At 36.6% G+C, this 20,252-nt stretch overlaps 2 protein-coding genes across 8 annotated transcripts in view; one reads left to right on the top strand and one right to left on the bottom strand.

Annotated features, from left to right (window-relative positions):
• The window catches only part of rgs14a (regulator of G protein signaling 14a), a 24,731-nt gene extending 12,045 nt beyond the window's left edge, over window positions 1–12,686 (bottom strand). For 2 of the 6 annotated variants that reach the window (XM_083547088.1, XM_083547089.1), the window contains exons 1-4: window positions 12,472–12,683; window positions 6,008–6,029; window positions 4,809–4,978; window positions 3,414–3,506 (exon numbers count right to left, since the gene is read on the bottom strand). In XM_083547088.1, the coding sequence (XP_083403214.1) occupies window positions 3,414–3,506; window positions 4,809–4,978; window positions 6,008–6,029; window positions 12,472–12,588 (402 nt within the window). In that variant the 5' untranslated portion in view covers window positions 12,589–12,683. Of the gene's footprint in view, window positions 1–3,413; window positions 3,507–4,808; window positions 4,979–6,007; window positions 6,030–8,612; window positions 8,769–12,471 lie in introns of those variants that run through there. The other 4 variants (XM_083547090.1, XM_083547091.1, XM_083547092.1 and 1 more) reach the window with 4 other exon arrangements.
• On the top strand, window positions 10,226–20,252 carry LOC310729138 (uncharacterized protein). Of its 2 annotated transcripts, XM_083547217.1 has the most exons (7): window positions 10,226–10,912; window positions 13,852–13,950; window positions 14,712–14,781; window positions 14,871–14,945; window positions 15,332–15,574; window positions 19,827–19,931; window positions 20,052–20,252. In XM_083547217.1, the coding sequence occupies exons 1-7, from the start codon at window positions 10,889–10,891 to the stop codon at window positions 20,129–20,131; spliced, it is 696 nt and encodes a 231-aa protein (XP_083403343.1). In that variant the 5' UTR covers window positions 10,226–10,888; the 3' UTR covers window positions 20,132–20,252. The 2 variants fall into 2 exon arrangements, with proteins under 2 accessions (XP_083403343.1, XP_083403344.1); XM_083547218.1 differs by lacking the exons at window positions 10,226–10,912; window positions 13,852–13,950 and adding an exon at window positions 13,965–14,257 and having other exon boundaries at window positions 14,571–14,781.

The raw sequence follows: 20,252 nt of genomic DNA, 5'->3' as shown, positions 1-20,252 counted from the left end.
GAGCGTCCAAAGATTTTGTGAACAGCACAACATTGTAAGAAAAGGACGTGTCTGACTTCCAATTACTTTCACACACTAGTTGCTTTAAAAAAAAACAAAAAAAAAAAACTTGTATTGAGAAGCCAGAATGTTGAATAAAGCCACTGATTGATTATGCGCTGATGATCAAAAAAGGATTGTAAGAAACTATCATCTTTCCCAGTTTGTACTGTTTTTTTTGCCCAGGATGTCTGTTCTATATAAAGTATTTGTGAGGTATATGCATAGTCAGATTGTTTTCTTCAATAGGTTAGCCAAATATAGGTCTATATAGGTTGTATATTCATATGTATGTTTATATAGGTTATATATTCTATGCAGGTATATGTTGATTTCTATAAATTACATGTTTATATACCTATTTATATTATGTCTAGGTGCTTGTGTCTGTTCTTGTGGGTATATACACTGTATAGCCACGGTGGTCTTGTGAAGCATGGCATTTCCTTCCTTTGTACATGCTGTATAACTGAATGACAATAAAGCTCAATTTGAATTATAAATGAGGTGTAATGTAAATCTTGAAATTCTTGAACAAACAATAGTTTAGTTATTCATAGTTTGTTTTTCATTTACAAAACAAAAAAAAAAAAAAGATTTCGCATTTTGTGTTCTCCTTTCAGTTTCTAAAAAAAGCACTTCAGTTGATTTTCTTTTGACATTTTAAATACAGGTGCATCTTGATAAATTAAAATGTCGTGGAAAAGTTCATTTCAGTAATTCAACTCAAATTGTGAAACTTGTGTATTAAATACATTTAATGCACAAAGACTGCAGTAATTTAAGAAAATGTTTAATTAGAATAAGGTGACATGCCAATAAGCTAATCAACTCAAAACACCTGCAAAAAATTTTCTGGGCCTTCAAAATGGTCTCTCAGTTTGGTTCACTAGTCCACACAATCATGGGGCAGACTGCTGTCGAAGCCAATTATTGACACCCTTCACAAGGAAAGTAAGCCAAAACATTCATTGCCAAAGAAGCTGCTGTTCACAGAGTGCTGTATCCAAGCATGTTAACAGAAAGTTGAGTGGAAGGAAAGAGTGTGGAAGAAAAAGATGCACAACCAACCGAGAGAAACGCAGCTTTTGGAGGCTTGTCAAGTAAAATCGATTCAAGAATTTGGGTACACTTCACAAGGAATAGACTGAGGCTGGAGTCAAGGCATCAAGAGCCACCACACACAGACTTGTCAATGAATTTGGCTACAGTCGTATTCCTGGGAAAAACAGAAGAACTGTACTGTTGCCCAGTGGTCCAAAACGCCTCTTTTCAGATGAGAGCAAGTTTTGTATTTTATTTGGAAACCAAGGTCCTAGAGTCTGGAGGAAGGGTGAAGAAGCTCATAGCCCAAGTTGCTTGAAGTCCAGTGTCAGTCTGTGATGATTTGGGGTGCTTTGTCATCTGCTGGTGTTGGTCCACTGTGTTTTTTAAAAACTAAAGTCACTGCACCCGTTTACCAAGACATTTTAGAGCACTTAATGCTTCCCTCTGCTGACCAGCTTTTTAAAAGATGCTGCTTTCATTTTCTAGCAGGATTTGGCACCTGCCCACACTGCCAAAAGCACCATGTCCATGGTTTTGCTGTGCTTGACTGGCTAGCAAACTCCTGAACCCTATAGAGAATCTTTGGGGTATTGTCAAGAGGAAAATGAAAAACAAAAGACCAAAAAATTCAAATGAGCCAAAAACCACTGTCAAAGAAACCCGGACTTTCATACCACCTCAGCAGTGCCATAAACTGATCACCTCCATACCATGCCAAATTGAGGCAGTAATTAAAGCAAAAGGAGCCCCTACCAAGTATTGAGTACATGAAGTTTTCTAATTTGTTGAGATGAATTGGTGGGTTTTTGTTAAATATGAGCCAAAATCACCACAATTAAAAAGAACAAAAGTTTTAAATTGTGAAATTCGTGTATTAAATAAATTCAATGCACACAGACTGAAGTAGTTTAAGTTGAATTACTGAAATAAATCAACTTTTCCACGAAATGCTAATTTATCGAGATGTACCTGTAATTATAGAAAGTCATCATCTTTCGGCTTCTCCCATTAGGGGTCGCCACAGCGGATCATCAGTCTCCATATGCCCCCTGGCCTCTCTCTCACCTTGTCTCCAAAACTTCCTAAATGCATTGTCCCTCTAATAAACTCATTTCTAATCCTGTCCATCGTCGTCACTCCCAACCAAAATCTCAACATCTTCAGCTCTGCTACATCCAGCATCACCTCCTGTCTTTTACTCAATGCCACTGTCTCTAAACCATACATCACAAGTCTCACCACAGTCCTATAAACTTTCTCTTTCACAACCTGTAATAATAGATAGTAAGCATGTTTTATAGAAAAACATGAATTTTTTTTTTATGCCTCCAAAGTCTGCAAAAAATTGTCACTGAGGGGTTCATTGCTTCATTTAAACAAGCCAGTAGACTCAGCTCAGACAGTCAATAATAATACTGAAACATCCACATTTCTTCCTGTATGCATGTGTGTTTGTGTGTGTGTGTTCAGTCAGTGGATGTGCTCTTTATGGTGTGGTTACCAGTTGAGGTAAACCTTCATTCCGGGCGGTTACTCACTGCTGTGCTATTATTTCTATGCAACAGGGAAACCGTCATTCATTCGATGTAAACTGACTAGTTTAATGATTCATTGCTTCAAACATTCGTGTTTTGATCAGTTCTAGCACTTAATTATGACTTTAATCAAACTCTACATTTTACATGCAGATTGTCTACAGGTGTTTCCAAGGGAAAGTGAAAGCTAATTGACAAAGCTTTACAGACAAAAGCTTCAAACCACTTGACTGAAAGAATGTGTAAAACAAGAAGTCACTGACCAGTGACGCACTTTCTTCATCATCGTCACCTCCTTAATGTTGCGTGGCATGCAGAAGTAAAGAGAAGTGGAAAGTTTTTTTTGTTGTGTTTCTTTTGGCTGGCATTTGCATCCACTTTTCTTCAATAAGCTATTTTTACTGATCAGCTCATCTGATCATATGTGCTAAAACAAATCTATTCTGAGGTCTCTTCCTGTATGATTCACTAAATGGTACAGACAATAAACTTGCACAGGGGATCACATACCTGAAGGAGAAGCAAACACCCTTGATTAAAATAAAAAACCTATACATACATTTTATGGTGAAACTATCAGCCTGAACTATACATTTTTACCCTACTGTCTGCTTCAAGTCATGAAATATCTTCTATAAAGCACTTGCTGCTATGCCTGATGTGTTCAATGTGTGTGAAAAGAGTAACAGAAGATCTAAAAAGAAAAATGTCCAGATGAACCATGAAAAATATAACCAGAATTTAGGTCAGTAATAAGTGATGCCAGTTTTATAAGTGAGTCAACATTCATACCTCATCCACATTAGTAGGTGGAATTTTCTGGAACTTCTCACAGGCCTGCCAGAAGAGGATATTCTCAGCACTCACCTCCGAATTAAGAAAAGCCTGAGGACATTTTGCCAGAAAAATATTTTGAACCATTTTCATTTATATACTCAGGAATCCAACCGCTATTTTAAAGTTTAGTTAAAATATTTAGTCAGAAGCTAAGTTTAAAACTGGAGTAAGAAAGTCAGTGCTTTAAAAGAAGGCAAGATAACAGCATGCTAACTTTCAGTTTATAGATTGCCTAATTTTATTGCAGCACATTTAAAATAACTTCAAAAGGAATAAAATCTCTGGTTCACTTACAGAATCTTCTCACATACACTATACAGACAAAAGTATTAAGACACCTGACTTTAAGCCATATGTGGTTCTTCCCAGACCACAATTTTGGAGGCACATAATTTTATAAGATGTTTTTGAGTGTGGCAGCACAAACTTTTTCTTTCACTCAAATTAGGAGACTCTAGGGAAGCGATCTACAGTAGTGTGGAAAAGTGTTTGCCCTTCCTGAATTCTTATTTTTTTGCATGTTTGTCTCACTTTAATGTTTCAGATCATCAAACTAATTTAAATATTAGTAAAAGTTAACACACGTGAACACAACATGCAGTTTTTAAATAAAGGTCTTTATTATTGAGGGAAAACAAAATCCAAAACTACATGGTCTTTTGTGAAAAAAGTGTTTCACAAAAGACCATGTGAAACACTTTTTTCAAAAAAGACCATGTAGTTTTGTGAAAAAAGTGTTTGCCCCCTAAACCTAATAACTGTTTGGACCACCCTTAGCAGCAACAACTGCAATCAAGCGTTTGCTTGTTAAATCTGTTACAGGGCTGTGGATGAATTTTGGTCCAATCATCTATGCAGAATTGTTGTAATTCAGCCACATTGGAGGGTTTTCGAGCATGAACTGCCTTTTTAAAGTCATGCCACAGCATCTCAATAGGATTTAGGTCAGGACTTTGACTGGGCCGCTTCAAAGTCTACATTTTGTTTTTCCTTCACCCATTCAGAGCTTTGGATGTTTTGGATCATTGTCCTGCTGCAGAACCCAAGTTTGCTTCAGCTTGAGGTCACGAACAGATGGCTGGACAAACACTTTCACACCACTGCATATGATTTAGAGGTCAGTCTTCTATTTTCAGGCAAACTGAGAAGTAACTCAACTGTTATCAATCAATCGGAAATATAAAAACAGGCCTAAACCTACTAGTTTTAGACCCGTTTTAGACCTAAGACTTTAGGTTTAGACCCTAACATTTAACACCTAAATTTTTGTATAAAAGGCACATGTACATGTTTATCATATTATTACTCAGTGAAAAACTCTGAGGTGAGAATTTAGGTATGAGCTCTTACAGTAAAGTAGCGCACTCCGACTGGGTCCTCCATCAGGCGTTCGAAGCACACAGCCCAGCTGACCACCCTGCTGGCTGGACCATCTACTTCGCCAGGAGCTTCTCCTCCAGCAGAACTGGTACTTAGACTAGGACTGCTGCCCGTCCCAGACAACCTCGACATCTTCAACTCTACAAAGAGACAAGAAGAAAACGTCAAGTTCAACCCAATTTGTTCATTAATTCAAAGATGTTTGAACATTTCTGTAAAGATAAATACTACCTGAGCAAACAACTCCTGGCTTTGTTTTTACATCTTTCCTGTCAGTGATGTTACAGACCCTCCCCCATGTTTATTGCTTTAAAAAGACAGATACTTCTGGACACTTCTTTTTTCCAAAAGATACCTACTGAACCTAAAGGTGATTTTTCCTAGCCAGTTAAAGTTAATTTTAATACAATTGTGAATAAATAGTTTATTCTTTGGTGTTTTAGCATTTCACGGGTTTGAAGCTAATTTTACAAATTAAAATAATGACGCCTATACGAGCGAACTCTGATGGCTACAACTGATCCTGAGGGGACCGTCGAGCTTCAAGTACAGTGGGTGTGGAAATGTTAAAAATAAAATAAACCTTCGTAATATTTGTAATTGATTTTGATGCCTTTGCACGAAAACGCTGATATGATGTGAGTAGCATGCGAGAAGATATTCATCCCAGGTCAGGATGTGATTCCTAATCTAAAACCATGCAATGTTTTTACCCCTATTGTTTGGGTGGAATTTGATGACAGTCGGATGATCCATGACAACAATCTGTAAAATCTGTCTTTATGTCAAGATATCATTATCGCCTATAAGATGATATAAACCTTGCAGAGTGGCTTAGGCTTAAGTGTGCATGCAGTCTATTAATTATCATGTCATCTCATATCCTCCTACTCTTCATGTTTGGCAGAATGCTTCCTCAGTACCATCTGTCTGCTGAGAGTTTCTGCTGTTCCTCCTCACCAAACTCTTGCCTCTTGAATATTTATATGGATGTTAAATTTACATATCTGTCACTTCCTCAGGCTTTCTAACAAATACAGTAAACAGAACACTTTTCCTTTACAGCAGAAATCAAGACAAATCCTGTAATAATCTGAGATCTAAACCTGTCGATCAGCACGAAGAACAAAAAGCCGAGGTGCTAGCTCAAAATTTGATTATTTACTTACCCCCATCTGAAACTGCCTGCGTCTGCAAAAAACAAACACATGAGACAAAGTCAAACTGGGGGGGGGGGAACCAAAAAAAAAAAAACTTGAACAACATAAAGGTGCATGAACTGGTGGGAAAGTTGCATGATGACAGGATATTGTCTCCCAAACAGCTAAACGGTTTGCCTTGCACTAGAGGTGCTCAGTGGCAGCTGTTACACAGGAAGCTGGTGTTTCTTTTCTCTCGCATATATCGTTTATCACGGCTGTCGTGTCTGACCCCATTCTCATGAGTCTTGTTTGAAGGATTCTTAATGAAATGATTTCCCCCTTCATACAGAACCTCTTATAAGGCAATGCAAAGTGGTACTTCAAAGATTTCACACATGGCAATAAAAAAAGGGGGGGGGGGGGGATTGGTCCAAAATCAAGGCCAGAGCAGGAGATAAACAGCTAGCCATGTAGCTCTTGATCACCAGAACGGATTTATCATTTGGCCGAGAGTTTTAACCATTATCATAATATTATTGGGTGGCAGTTAGCCAAACAGCATGGTGAAGTTCAAACACATCAGAAAAATGTGCAATTTTATTCAGAATTGTTGGAGGATGGCAAGCAATTGGAAAATACTCATCAAATTCAGGAAAGTGAAATAAATGTATAGAAATCTGTTTAAAAAATAATAAAATTGGGTGAATGTAAATCAAATGTCTAGAGGTATACAAGTTCTGCACTCAGCTGCTGTTTAGTCATATGTAGAGTTTTATCCCACACGTTTTATGCTTTCACAACCTAAACTGTTTACTGTGACTCAACCGGATAACACAATAAATAATTGTTACCCTTGAATCTGATTGATTGAAAGGTGTTTAACCATTTAAAACAGCAGCAAGGTGCAAACCTAAATAGTATTATATTCAAGTGCTCATTCTACTTGATGAATCGTCCACCATTAGCCACATAAGTTTTCCTTCACCTAAGTAGCTCGGCAGATTGAGCTATTTGGAGTCACGTAAAAACGACAAACAGCAAAGTGGGGGTTGCGGGGGTGTGGGGGGGTAATGAGCTGGTGAGGGAATAAACTAGTTAAAACTGCTGAACTATTACAGGAATTAAAAACTTGTACTAATTGTCACTGCATTTATAAAATAGACTAAAAGTACACATTTATTTGTGTTGATTATCTGCTGATAAACACTCCAGAACAGGCTGCTATTGGAAAATAATCACTGTCCTGACAGGTTACAAGACACCAGCTCATTGTTGATTATCTTCTCCACCTTAGCATGACCCAACATGTTTTTTCCATACTTAGTCATTCCTCTGTATGTGGTTGCATGTTTCACTTAAAAAGGTATCTTTGCAGCTGAAGAAATGTGTTTGACCTCCTTACAGGTTTGTGCAGGCAGAAACCCTGTTCATCGTGTCAGCTCGCATCAAAAAACGACAATGAGAAAATATTATTCACTGTTCACGTTCGTGTTTCATCTTGTCAGACTCCAGCACAAACAACCGCATTAGCAATCTTACACAAATGAAACTACAGATTTTTTTGTCTTACTTAAAAATGTGCCAGCGCTGCAAAAAAACTAATATCTCAATGATCTTTAGTCCCCCAACCACAACAGACATTTCACTGTCTGCACAGCTCTAGCAAGTCATAAAAGCAAGCGGAAGCACCATACAGTGCATTATTCGCAGGATTTCCTCTCTCAATCTGACTTCGGAGAAATTAGAGCATTACAGTATGCATTGTTGCATGCTTAACCTGCTGTTACAGGTGAACCAAAATGTACATCTTGCACATCTTAAAATAGGAATTTTGTAACAGAAATCCCAAGTTTTCTACAATCAAGTGCAAAAGTTTGTACCCCTACACAGAAACAAAGTATCTACAAAGAAACAGAATTGCAAAATGCTAACATGAAATGTGTGTGTCCTGTTATGTAAAATCAAGAAGAAGAAAAAAAGAAAATCCAAAGAAAGATGGCCAGGACTGACCAAAAGTCATAACAGATACAAGGAGACTTTGGCGATAAACATTAAAACAGAAAAGCAGATCAGAAATGTGAATCTACAACTTTTTAGAAAACCGTTACTACTCTGTACATTTGGCTTTTTATTTTTCCCCTGACCAAACAAAAAAAGACCATATTTATTCTGTCATAAGAATTAAATGTCTGCACAACTGTAGACTATATGTATGTACTGAAGCTATAAAATGACACTTGACAGAATAAACAGATGATGAATTTCAGATTTCCTCTGTCTATGCTTCGATGAGCACCCATGTGTAACATTGAAATCACACATTTGTGTGTTGAGGACAGACATCGTTTTCTTTTTCACATCCTTAATATGGAACCAAATAAACTACATTTGTTGAGTTCCTGTCGACATTCAGTTTCATGCCGTGTCGAAATTTTTATCTTGAGCGAACAGAAATTAACGCATTGACTATTGTTTGGAGATTGACAGTGCTGTCACAGCAAGCATCTTAAAATCCTTTCAGCAGTGCCATGCTGTAGAATAAAATCAAAACGCCATCCAGTTTTAATCCTCACAGCTCAAAACTCCCAGTCATCATTTTCAACAATTGAACCTAACTCAGCTTTCCTCTTACCAGATTATTAGCAGGTACTGCCAGAGTTTTCAGCTTGTTGGCCATGGCTCGATCCAGCTGAGCATGAGGACACCTCACCAGAAAGCGAGCACACCCTACGCTCTTACTTCACGCCCCGTTACTTCGCACGGCTTGTCACTTCCTGTTCCGAAGGGAAGTCTTGCTATGGCAACACACCGCAAGGGGAAGTGGCTGATCTGACTAAAACAAAACTTGTTCTTGACCTTATTGAGCAACTCTGATATAAGCTGCAGTAGAAAAGAACCTAAACATGTAACCACAAGCCAAAGTCAGACCCTCTAGGCACACTGACATCACCGCACAACTCAACCCACACCCACACTCAAAACTTCCTGATGCATCAGGGAATGTTCAATTCATGTGTAATATATTATGGAAAAAAGAGACACCCCCCCCCCCCGAAAGATTGTTTTTATTTTACATATTTTGACATTGTCAGAATATAGTTGATCAAATCCCCTTACTCGATAACTCAAACACTGCTCTGAATAAAAAAAATTAATAAAAAAAAAGTAAAACCACAGCGAGTACTGGTATAAATCAATGCTGGGTTTTTGCGATACAGCAACTTGCCAAACCTAATTTTTAATTATTAAAACAATAGCACTACAGACTCCAACCAAAAATTCTAGATAAATCTCTCCATTGACAACTTCACTATATTAAAAACTTACATGCTTTTTTTATTATTATTATTGGTTAATGTAAACTAAAGCTGTACTGAAACATCTAAATAGTAAAGTGGAGCTTATTAGAACAGCTAATAGGGACTAAATGTGGAATGGAACGTTCATGAATCACATACAAATCTTACTATCGGATGTCCACAAACCTAATACAAGGTCAATCCAAAAAAAATATTTTTACTCACACATTCCTGATAAACTTATGATGCAACTTTCTCTAAATCATGTCAGTTGAGGGAGCTTCTGATATTTTGCAATGAAGGTTCCTGTAAATATACGAAATGCTTGTCTGGAATTAAGGAACAGCTCCTGAGTTTGAGCCTGACAACAGACCGGGGTATGTATGGCATTTCTGCATACAGTACGTTCTCCAAATATCTGTGTGGGTGTTCGAGTTCTCCATTTTTTCCCTGCTTCAGCAATACATGCTGATTTGCAGCACTAAATCACCCTTAGGTACGAGTGTGTCTGAATGTATGCGGTGTAATCCCACCCCCACCAAGCATTCCTGGGACATACTCTGGGATTTATCCTGCAGCCCTGTAGAAGATCAATCTACCCAAGACAAAGAAATTAAATCGATTTAACAAATATTGGGTTTTTTTGGTTTTTTTTTTAAAAAAAGGTATAATTTCTTTAAGAATTTTCCTATCAAACGAGTCTGAGAGGGTTTTTTTGGTTATAGATTCCTAAAGTTATTAAGGGGAAAGCTCTTCACAATATTTCTGTCATATAGAAGAATGAACTGCTATTTCAAATCTATTTTTCTTGCTTTCTGCTTTTACAGAATATGGTGTGAAAAACCAGAGTTGACTGAGCAGTTGCAGTGTGCAAGAAGATTGCAAGTGTGTTTCTCTTTAGATGAAATAAGAGAAATGATCTTAGCCTACCTTCTCATCAGCTCATTACAGAAAGACAAAAGACAATTGAGTGGGTTTTAGAACAGGAGAAAGCCGCACAAATAACATGGCAGCTTGTTCCAACATGGCAAGACATGTATATCATAGAATCCATAAATAACACTGCAAGTCTTTTCAAGAGTTCACTGATGCATTGTTGGGTGAGGCATATGTAAGTTTCTCATACCTCAAACCAGTGCTCCATCTTTAACAATCATTAGAAACAATATTCTACGAACACAAAACGATGATACAGACTTCACATATCAAAAGCACAATTCTGCAGTACCCCAACGGCAAATACAGCGACCCAGTCACAGATCAACTCCTAAGTGTAGCATATCTGATGGATCCCAGGTTCTGTACAACTTGCATCAAACATGACAAATTGGAATAAAACTAAAAATTGCTAAACAGCCGACATTGTTGCCAGACAAATATTGAGACAACAGTTCAGATGACTCAGGATGTCAAACAGGAAGAACAGAAGCTGGGCCAAAGAAAAGAAAAAAAGAAAAAAAAAAAAACTTTGCAAGCTTTTTTAAGAAACAGCACCACAACCACAACCGGTCATTCAATCAGAAGAAGACAGTCAAAGCAGCGCCGACAGCCTATTTGGTGTATCCTGTTGTAGATTCAGACACAAACTCACTTCACTGGTGGAAGCCTAATGAGGCAATCTTCCCCAGGCTTGGTAAGCTTTTTAAAAAAATAAATAACCTTTGTATTTCCGCAACCAGTGCCCCTGCTGAGAGTGTGTTCAGTGCAGGTGGGAACATTGTAACCTGTCGTAAAGCATCTCTAAAGCCTGAAACAGTAGACGGACTGGTCTTCCTCTCAAGAAACCTACATGCGATTTAACAGCATGCATCATGCAAAAATTATGTTTGCACAATGGTCTGCAAAGTGTTACTTTTTTTTCTCTTTACAAACAATTACTGTTAATACTACTGGTTTGAATTTGCTTGATTGATTTTTAAAACGGGTATTTTCTTGCTCCGGGTTCAGAAATATTTCATGTTTCATTCAAATTGCACAATATTTGCTTTCATATTTCATTCAAGTCTTCTGCAAAAATATTTAACTAGAGAATTTGTTCACATTTATTTACACCATGTTGACCACTTTATTTGTGGCATGCCCACTAAAAATACAATGTACCTTAACCAGATTTTTCTTTTCAAAATAGCAATAAAGAAAATGTTACTTCAGTTATGTTGTTGTAATGTCTTATAAATAAAATAAAAATCGAAATTTGGTCAAACATTCTGGGGAAAAAAAAAAACCCAACAAGATTTTAATTTTTTGCCATATAGCTGAGCTGCAAGTATAAAGAATAGAACATGGTGAGGTGTAGGTAGGTAGGTTGGTACACTATATGGACCACAGTTTGTGGATTTCTATCCCTAAATGTGGATTGTCCTTGTAAAATCTCTATTCCCCTATTCTAAGAATAAAAATAAAAGAAAAAAATAAAAGAAAACTTTTCTAGACCTGCTTACTAATTTCAAGCTAAAAATCTAGAAAGGAATGCTTAAAAATTATCCACCAAAAGAACAAGACAATGTGTGTAAAGACAAGATATATTTACTTGCCAAGACATCGATACAGTGTCGGCGCCAGAGAATACAAAATGAGGGGGTCTCATGTTTAACTGGGGGGGGGGGGGGGCTCTCCTTCACATTCTATTAATATATTATAATTATTATACTTCTAAAAACAAAATATTAAACGTGTCACTCACTGTAAACCATAATTTATCATCCCTCTAAAGTGCAAGACTCACGAAAACACACAAATTAACCACCAGCATATAACCAAATGTAGCTACTAAAGCAAAAGGGCATCTTAACCATTTTCTTATATCCATTGTTAAAAGATTTAATTAAAACTGTTTTGGTAAATGTTTAAGGCGAACTTTAGAATAATGATTTCACTGAACATTTAGCTACTGATTTACGTTACTGCAGTAGTGGCAGCGTGGATGTAATTGGCTGACTATGTTAACACTGCATTGTTGTTTAGTAATTTTTTTTTATTATTTACGTATACTCTTTCATCTCCAACCAGTATTTACGGAATAATAAAATCAATTTGTAAAACTTTTTTTTTTAATTATTAGCTTGGTTATTATTTTGAGAAGTAAGGGGGCACAGTGACTCAAGTGTTTTGTTGTTACAGTTTGGGGGGAAACCACATGTAGCTGTAGAAGAGATTGTGTATATTTTTATATATAATATCAGGTGAACTCACTTTGCGTTCTTTTTGAAGCATTTTCCTTGTATTTCCTCTAAGGTTTCTTTTGATCCACGCCGATGTGCTGGAACAGGAGGAAACGACGGCCCGGGTTAAACCCCTGACTGCCACCATATTGTCTCAGAGAAGCTTGATCACAATAACGCTGCACACTTTATCTCATTTGTTTCACTAGGTGTTACATGTGTTTACTGCGCAGTTTGGCTACAGACTTAAGTATAAAAAAAAAAAAAAGCACACCTGTGCTGAATGCAGGTATTTCATTTAAGTCTAATTAGCGAGAGGAAATTGAACAGTGGCAGGCATGTTTTTGTGTAATACAGCGCCATCTGTTGGACAACAAAAAAACAATCATGTTGGGGAAAAATGGAGTTGCATTTTTCCGGTTTTTCCACTGGCTCTCTCATTACAGATAAACGTATAGGGACTATGCTTATTGGCACTAACATACACATTCACTATAACCTCTTCATCCCTGCAAAGTTGCTTTGAGACAGTAGTAAATAAATAAAACTGAATTACAATTGAATTGAACTTCTACAGCTGATCATCTTTAACTTCACACACTGTGTTGGTTTAAATAAAAGCTGTAATGACGTCACCCTGTGGGATTCTTCTGGTAATGTTTTGCCTTTTACTGGTTGCCTATTATGTTTAATGAAAACCATTACAGACCAAAACAAATTTAGCAACCCATAGATGCACATCTTGGTGTTTAGGATGTCATTAAACATTCTGATTACAATACGTTGTAATTGAAGCCATTTGTTTTGTAATGGTATCTGTAGTGGAAACCACCAACCTTTTGAATTAAATATAAGTTTAACAAAGAAATAGATAGATAGATAGATAGATAGATAGATAGATAGATAGATAGATAGATAGATAGATAGATAGATAGATAGATAGATAGATAGATAGATAGATAGATAGATAGATAGATAGATAGATAGATAGATAGATGGCAACCATAAAATGTAATTTAAAAGAAGGTTAAAAAATGAAAAGAAAATATAAAATTAAAACTAATAAGAACATTTAGGCAAGTCAAGTTTTTCAAATAAAAAGGATGGTGAGTCTCGCAGTTTTATATATATAATTATTGTAAATTGCTCTAGAAAAGGGCATAGTTGTATTCAATGTAAACCTTCAGGCTTTTACCATTAAAACGGCCTATGTCTAACAATTATATAATAAAATGTCAGTCAATCGAGTGTGGATATACTGTATTAGATCTATGCAACTCTTTGTGCTTTGTGAATGTTTCTATTGACGCATAGACTGCTACTGTAACATGCAAAGAAGCATAGAAATAAATGTGTTGGCAGTCAAAGGGGCAGACTTTACATATTGTATTTTTCTTCGTCATTTGCATAGAAAACAGGAAAGGACACTCTATTTCCAAACCAAACCCATCCCTGCCATAAAGAGCATGTTTCACTTCCTTCACCTTCATATCATATGCTACTTCTAAAGGTAAGGATATTAAATTATTTAGACTTTATTTCAATCTCTTTCCTCAAGTTTGTGTTGTGGTTGTTCATACTCTAATTAGAAATGAAGGCCTTTCACTGTATGATATTATTTATATATTTGAGTAAATATCCCAGAAAAATCATAGCGATGTAAGATTCATTTTATTGAGGAAAAACCCAGAGAATTCTGTGAGATTATAAGCTTTCGTTTGGTCGATTGTGCTGTTTCTGTGAAATATAGAAATTACTTTTATACCAAAATTTAGGAAGTTATAAGGACTGATAATGAAGGAATTACAGATTAAGCTGTTTGAGTAAAGTCAAGTCAAGTCAAGTCAAGTTTATTTGTATAGCGCTTTTCACAACAGACATTGTCTCAAAGCAGCTTTACAGAAAACAACAGTGAAGGTGAATGGTGTGCGTTTGTCCCTGATGAGCAGCCGTGGCGACAGTGGCAAGGAAAAACTCCCTTAGATGATATGAGGAAGAAACCTTGAGAGGAACCAGACTCAAAGGGGAACCCATCCTCATATGGGTGACATCAAAAGTTTGGTCATAAATCTTTCAACAATACAGAACAATTTGTGATCATCATAGATCCAGCATCAGCTTCTCCATGAGGGAGAAGTAAAGAGGGAGTGACTATGACTTTACTAACAAATACAATAGTTTCAGTTTCATATACATTTCATATAAACTAAATATCCAAAAATACATTTAATACTCTTGTCTTTTTACCAAATAACATAGTGAGTGGGCTAGTTTTCAGTAATGACCATGACAGAAAGATGGATAACAGGCCTGACTCATCTCCTCATCTTTACAATGATTTGTAAGTAACCACTATAAAGCAATATAATCACAAATTTATGTCGGATAACTTTTACTTATTTTTTGTTACTTTTCCGTCTCCCTCTTTAGATCATGTACTGTCTGTATTAGCCGATAATGAATGGCAACCCTGTTCACAAAACTTTACACAAGTTTATTGTCCTGGTAAGTTTTTTTTTTTTTTCTTTTGTTTTAGTTAGTTAGTTATAGTTTTCTCATACGCAGAATATTGTCCTAAGTTTCATCAAACTCAATGTGAGATGTTAATGTTATTTACAGAAAATTTCTGCTTAAAACCTTGAAATAAATTTTTTTTAAGTTCCAGCAGCATTAAACATTATATTAATAAAATACCCAAAGCAGACAACAAACATTGAGGCAGAGTCCCAGAACTCAATGCAGCTATACAACCTAGTTACAAAAGCTCAGTTAGTAAGCAATATGGAAGCTTTCCAAATGTTCTTTTTTTCTGCAGGCTATAGATGTGGACTTCAAAAAACAGTACACTGTATGTAATATAATATTTGATAATTGATATTTTGTTGATATAGGTAACATCACTGTAGAGGTGAAGGCCATGACCGATGTAAACAACTGTGGGGAAAATTTGAATATGATCTGTAATACCAGCCTGCCTCTGAACCTTACCTGTGGCTTTAAGTGGAAAAGGGAACAGAATCAGATAGATAGCAATAATCAACACATAGGTCAGATCATCTATAAAAAACAAGCATTCAACTGTACTGTTTTGAGTCCATGTGGAAACTTCAGTTCTTCACCCTATGAACAAAAGTGTAAGTATAAATACAACACATTCTCACGGCATTTTGTGAAACAGTCACAAAGTTTTATTTATGGATTCGTGTTCATAGACACGAATTTCCCTTCTTTTTCCGTCTCCATAGCAACAGAGGCTAAGGATCATGGGTAATGCTGACAAAATGTAAAAATTCTTACCTATTTTTATCAGAGAATAAGGCAGGAAATATAGCATTAGGGTTATAGTGTAATGAACGTGTATGTCTATAATTAACACAGTTTCCTTAATTAACCGAGAGAATATATTTACTGTATTTTGACTGGAAAGAATCAAAATGGTTTCTAATATTCCGAGTCACTTATAGAATATAAAGCAATAAAAACAATGATAAAATCTCCTGATTAAATGTTAAGTAACAGTGCTTGAAGGTTAAAAAGTCAATAACAAATAAGAAAAAAACTAACTGTGGTACCAAGTGGCAGAAAAACAAATATGGCAGAGGCACCAAAAAATACTTTCTATTTAAATACATTACATAGAATGTCGTGCTCAGTGGAACAAAAAAATAAGGAAATTCAAGTGCATGAACATGAACCAATACATTACATTTTGTGACTATATCATCTCAAACATATATATTGTATTTTATATTGAAAAGGTACAATTTATAATGGAAATTCTTAAAAGTAAACTTTACTACTACTACTACTAATACAGTGCCTTGTGAAAGTATTCGGCCCCCTTGAACTTTGCGACCTTTTGCCACATTTCAGGCTTCAAACATAAAGATATGAAACTGTAATTTTTTGTGAAGAATCCACAACAAGTGGGACACAATCATGAAGTGGAACGAAATTTATTGGATATTTCAAACTTTAACAAATAAAAAACTGAAAAATTGGGCGTGCAAAATTATTCAGCCCCCTTAAGTTAATACTTTGTAGCGCCACCTTTTGCTGCGATTACAGCTGTAAGTCGCTTGGGGTATGTCTCTATCAGTTTTGCACATCGAGAGACTGAAATTTTTGCCCATTCCTCCTTGCAAAACAGCTCGAGCTCAGTGAGGTTGGATGGAGAGCATTTGTGAACAGCAGTTTTCAGTTCTTTCCACAGATTCTAGATTGAGGTCCAAGATTGATTGATTGTCCAGATTCAGGTTATTACACCTGGATAACACCTATAACACCTGGATATGTTTATTTGTGAACCATTCCATTGTAGATTTTGCTTTATGTTTTGGATTATTGTCTTGTTGGAAGACAAATCTCTGTTCCAGTCTCAGGTCTTTTGCAGACTCCATCAGGTTTTCTTCCAGAATGGTCCTGTATTTGGCTCCATCCATCTTCCCATCAATTTTAACCATCTTCCCTGTCCCTGCTGAAGAAAAGCAGGCCCAAACCATGATGCTGCCACCACCATGTTTGACACTGGGGATGGTGTGTTCAGGGTGATGAGCTGTGTTGCTTTTACGCCAAACATACATTTTGCATTGTTGCCAAAAAGTTCGATTTTGGTTTCATCTGACCAGAGCACCTTCTTTCACATGTTTGGTGTGTCTCCCAGGTGGCTTGTGGCAAACTTTAAACGACACTTTTTATGGATATCTTTAAGAAATGGCTTTCTTCTTGCCACTCTTCCATAAAGGCCAGATTTGTGCAGTATACGACTGATTGCTGTCCTATGGACAGAGTCTCCCACCTCAGCTGTAGATCTTTGCAGTTTATCCAAAATGATCATGGGCCTCTTGGCTGCATCTCTGATCAGTCTTCTCCTTGTATGAGCTGAAAGTTTAGAGGGACGGCCAGGTCTTGGTAGATTTGCAGTGGTCTGATACTCCTTTCATTTTAATATTATCACTTGCACAGTGCTCCTTTGGATTTTTAAAGCTTGGGAAATCTTTTTGTATCCAAATCCGGCTTTAAACTTATTCTTGATGATGCTCTCTGCGCTTTAAACGGACCTCTGAGACTATCAGAGTGCAGGTGCATTTATACAGAGACTTGATTACACACAGGTGGATTCTATTTATCATCATTAGTCATTTACGTCAACATTGGATCATTCAGAGATCCTCACTGAACTTCTGGAGAGAGTTTGCTCCACTGAAAGTAAAGGGGCTGAATAATTTTGCACGCCCAATTTTTCAGTTTTTTATTTGTTAAAAAAGTTTGAAATATCCAATAAATTTCAAGGTTCAAGGGGGCCGAATGCTTTCGCAAGGCACTGTAATAATAATAATAATAATAATAATAATAATATTATTATTATTATTAATAATAATTAATGAAGAAAGAATAATAATAAATAATAATGGAATAGCCAGAATAGAATAGCCTTTATTTGTCACATATACATTACAGCACAGTGAAATGTTGTTCTTCGCATATCCCAGCTTGCTTGGAAGCTGGGGTCAGAGCGCAGGGTCGGCCATGATACAGCGCCCCTGGAGCACACAGAGGGTTAAGGGCCTTGCTCAAGGGCCCAAGAGTGGCAGCTTGGCAATACCGGGGCTTGAACCCTCGACCTTCCGATCAGTAATCCAGCGCCTTAACCACTGGAGCCACCACTAGTAATAAAAATAATTTTCATACAATGATGGAAATGTCGTTCTTTTTTCTTCACAATGCTGTGATGTGGTATTTAATCAAACTGGGTTAGTTGCTCACATGGCAATAATTCAATTTGAGTTGATTTGATTTGTATAGTGATTTAAACAGTGGACATTTTCCAAAAGCAGCTTTAAATAAATAACTGGATTACAAAAAATAGCAGATGATGGATGGATGGATGGATGGATGGATGGATGGATGGATGGATGGATGGATGGATGGATGGATGGATAGATAGATAGATAGATAGATAGATAGATAGATAGATAGATAGATAGATAGATAGATAGATAGATAGATAGATAGATAGATAGATAGATAGATTTAAAAAAAATAAAGCTGTGGTGTTGTAAAACACCAAATTTTACCTTAGTAATTGCAGAGAAGTCACCATTTACATCTACAAACTTATAATGATAAAGTCAAATTAGAACTGAACCGGTTGAGTTGAGGGCCATTCCCTCAACTCAAAAAAGTTCAAAAGCTGCACCTAGTTCAAGGAGCACAAGCAAGGAACCACACCCAAATCAGAGGCCAATAGCAGGTCATTTGCAGTTATAACCAGCGCTGTCTCTGTGCTATATGATGAGGCCTAAATGCTGACGAATACAACTATTTCCATTTAGTTAAAATCACAACTGCAGTGCCTAACTGCATAACTACCATTTTTAGGATCTTGTAGATCTTGTACAGATGCTCCTGTACACTACTTCTGATTGCAGAAGAGTGAAGAGTCTGAGAAAGAACTGCAAAGGAAACTGGTATCTTTGAATATGTAGCTGCTATTGTACGAGGTGACAGTGGTTGTTAAAAAAAAACCAATGATATATTTAGCTGTTCTCACAATCGGCTGTAGGGTCTGCAAGAAGTGAAGGTGATGCTGGATGTGCAATATTGATAAATGCCTTTATTCAACAACTATCTGTTTAGTTTTATCAACATTGAGAGAGATTTTGTTGTTGTTTTGTAACTATAGAGTCATCAGCAAACTTGATCATGTAATTTGAACAGCAGTTAGAGTGGGAGCTAAGTGGTTAAGGCTCTGAGTTACTGTTTGGAAGGTCGGGGGCTCAAGCCCCGGGCTCGCCAAGCTGCCACTCTTACAGCACCCTCTGTGCTCAGATACAGCACCCCTTGGAGCACTGAGGCTAACACTGCGCTCTGACCCCAGCTTTTGAACGAAAGTTGGGAGAGGCGAAGAAAACAATTTCAGCGTGCTGCAATGTATATGTGACAATTAAAGGCTATTTTTTTCTATTCTAGTTTGCAGCATAGTCATGAGTCAGCAGTATTAATAGCAAATAGCATGTAGCTCTGGGAAAACCTGATGGACAGTGGTCACTCAAAAATATGAATTGATACATTTGTTGTATTTTCTGTTAGTTATTATTTCTACACATATCGAAGTGATTTGTAAGTAATTTGTAAGTTAGTGTATTTAATAGTTTAATAGCATGCATTATCTTGATAATAAAAAAAACATAGAAGACTCTAGATTTTTTTTTATGTGTATTGGTGGAAGGAGTTAAAATCCAGTTTAAACTGAAGAAGAGTCTCAGATTTTTCTACTCAGCTTTTACTGTTATATATCCAATCAACAATAATAATAAATAAATATGAAATATACATATAGCTGTCTGTTTTATGTCTGGACATTTGTGTCATTTTCTCCAAAAGGCAAAGATCAACTCACTATAGTTCTGTTGATCTGTGGAATAGGAGCCATTCTCATCATCCTCGTGTTTGGTATGACCATGAAGATTATACTGAAGAGAGGAGAAGGTGAGATCAGCCTTAGTTTATTACATCAAAGGCCCTATTTTTACATGTAAGAATACATTAGTACATACATTAATACATTAGCATTTAAATTGTGCCTCTGTATCTGTTGACTTTCATTAGTTCAAAGGCAGGCCAGGAGGCAACAGAGACAAGCAATGCAGAGCAACGACAGCACTGCAACCACCACAAGCTACTGGTGAGAGAGAGAGATAGGGATAGTTATTGTGTGAATGTAATTATTTGATTTGTTACCGATGAGCTTGTGAGGACATTATTATTATAATTTTTCTGTATGGGCACTATATAATTTCTTTTGAAAAT

The sequence above is a fragment of the Silurus aristotelis genome (assembly GCF_946808225.1).
Source record: "Silurus aristotelis genome assembly, chromosome: 7".
In the NCBI taxonomy this organism is placed as follows: Eukaryota; Metazoa; Chordata; class Actinopteri; order Siluriformes; family Siluridae; genus Silurus; species Silurus aristotelis.
The sequence above is the reverse complement of the archived record's forward strand: the minus strand, read 5'-3'. Positions and strand labels throughout refer to the sequence as shown.